This window comes from Gracilinanus agilis, chromosome 2 (genome assembly GCF_016433145.1).
Source record: "Gracilinanus agilis isolate LMUSP501 chromosome 2, AgileGrace, whole genome shotgun sequence".
Classification (NCBI taxonomy): domain Eukaryota; kingdom Metazoa; phylum Chordata; class Mammalia; order Didelphimorphia; family Didelphidae; genus Gracilinanus; species Gracilinanus agilis.
The window spans coordinates 268,018,956-268,020,352 of NC_058131.1; the positions used below are offsets into that span (position 1 = coordinate 268,018,956).

General features: G+C 62.8%; 1 protein-coding gene across 1 annotated transcript in view; it reads right to left on the reverse strand.

The window, feature by feature from the left end:
• The window catches only part of CACNA1B (calcium voltage-gated channel subunit alpha1 B), a 275,653-nt gene extending 275,220 nt beyond the window's left edge, over positions 1 to 433 (reverse strand). The window contains 1 exon segment of the mRNA XM_044659657.1: positions 197 to 433. Coding sequence (XP_044515592.1) covers positions 197 to 433 — 237 coding nt within the window.
• Between the last annotated feature and the right edge of the window lie 964 nt (positions 434 to 1,397).

Genomic DNA, 1,397 nt, shown 5'->3' on the forward strand with positions numbered 1-1,397 from the left:
TCCCCAGACCTTCCAGAAGGCCTGCTGGCTGTGTGAGTACCCCAGTCTGCCCAGCCCCGCCCAGTCCTTTACCCCAAACCAGGCCGCCCTCAACCCTAGACTGGACCCCCCCCCAAAAAAAAAAAACCCTCGACCCCGCAAGCAGGCAAGCAGGATATGGCCATTCTGTGACGCGCTTGGCGTATCTGCGGACGACGTTGTCCTCGCTGAAGATGAAGAGTGAACGGTTGACGGTGAAGCAGTTTTGCTTGACGGGGATGGGGTTGTACAGGGCCATAGTCCGGGCCCGCTGAGCGATGGACTGTTTGTAGAGCACGCGCTGGCCCGGCTGCAGGCCCCCGGGCCCAGCCCCGGCCCCACCGCCACCCCGGCCCCCACCTGCCGGGCCCGCTCCTCCATAGCGTCCGGGCAGCTCGTCCCCGAAACGGACCATGATTCCTGGCCGCCTGCTTTCGCTGCCGCTGCCTGTCTTAGCGCTGCGCTGCCCGGACCCCGGTGCCCGGTGCCGGCCGCCGGGGGACCAGGGCGCATCCCCCCCAGGCCGGCTCCTCCCGGCTCCCCTCGGGCCCGGCGCGCACTGACGGTCAGACGGCGCGGGCCCCGACGGATCCCAGGGCGCAGAGGACGCGGAGGCTCCTGAGGCACCCCGGGCGAGTCCCGGGTACTCTCTTTCCTTCCTTTTCTCTCTATCTCGGGGCCGCTTGTTTCAGGCCTGGGAGAGGTGGCAAGAACAGGAGCAGGAGCTAGGGTAGGGCAGGGCGGGGGCGGCAGGTGCGGGTTCTGCCAGCCGCTCAGTCCGAGCTCTGAGTCCGCGGCCACAGAGATCTGGACCCTATAAGGGTGCGTCCACGTGATGATAGTCAGCCAATCTGAGCGCCAGCCCCTCCTAGCCCAAATTCCCCGCCTGTGCCCGCCCCCTCCCCGCAACTCCCAGCCCGAGGGCAGTCCAGCCCCGCCCCACCTCGGTCCCCCGGAAACCTCACAGTCACTTCATCCTAGTGCTTCCAAACCATAAACCAACAGTACGGGCGCTGTCCGGTGCTGATGGATCTCTACTCAACTGCTTCAGTACCGGCCCTAGGAAGTCACTCAGAATCTCACCGCCAGGTTTTCTTGAGGCTCCAAAGCCCCTGCTGGACGTCAGTTATAAAGAAACCAACACCTACTGGTCAAGAGCAAAGGATTCTTAGACCAACTAGTGTGGAGGGGAGGGGGAATCAAAAATCAGGTGAAAGAGGGAACCTGTCCATCTCTAACGGACCACCCTATGGCAGCTGCCGGACCTACATTAGGACCCGGATCCGGACCTTAACTCCACAAACCAATTGAGATGCCTCTCAATAGTGGGAGGCTCACTGGAACAGATAGATGGATGGAGAAATGAAAACCATGGCTGA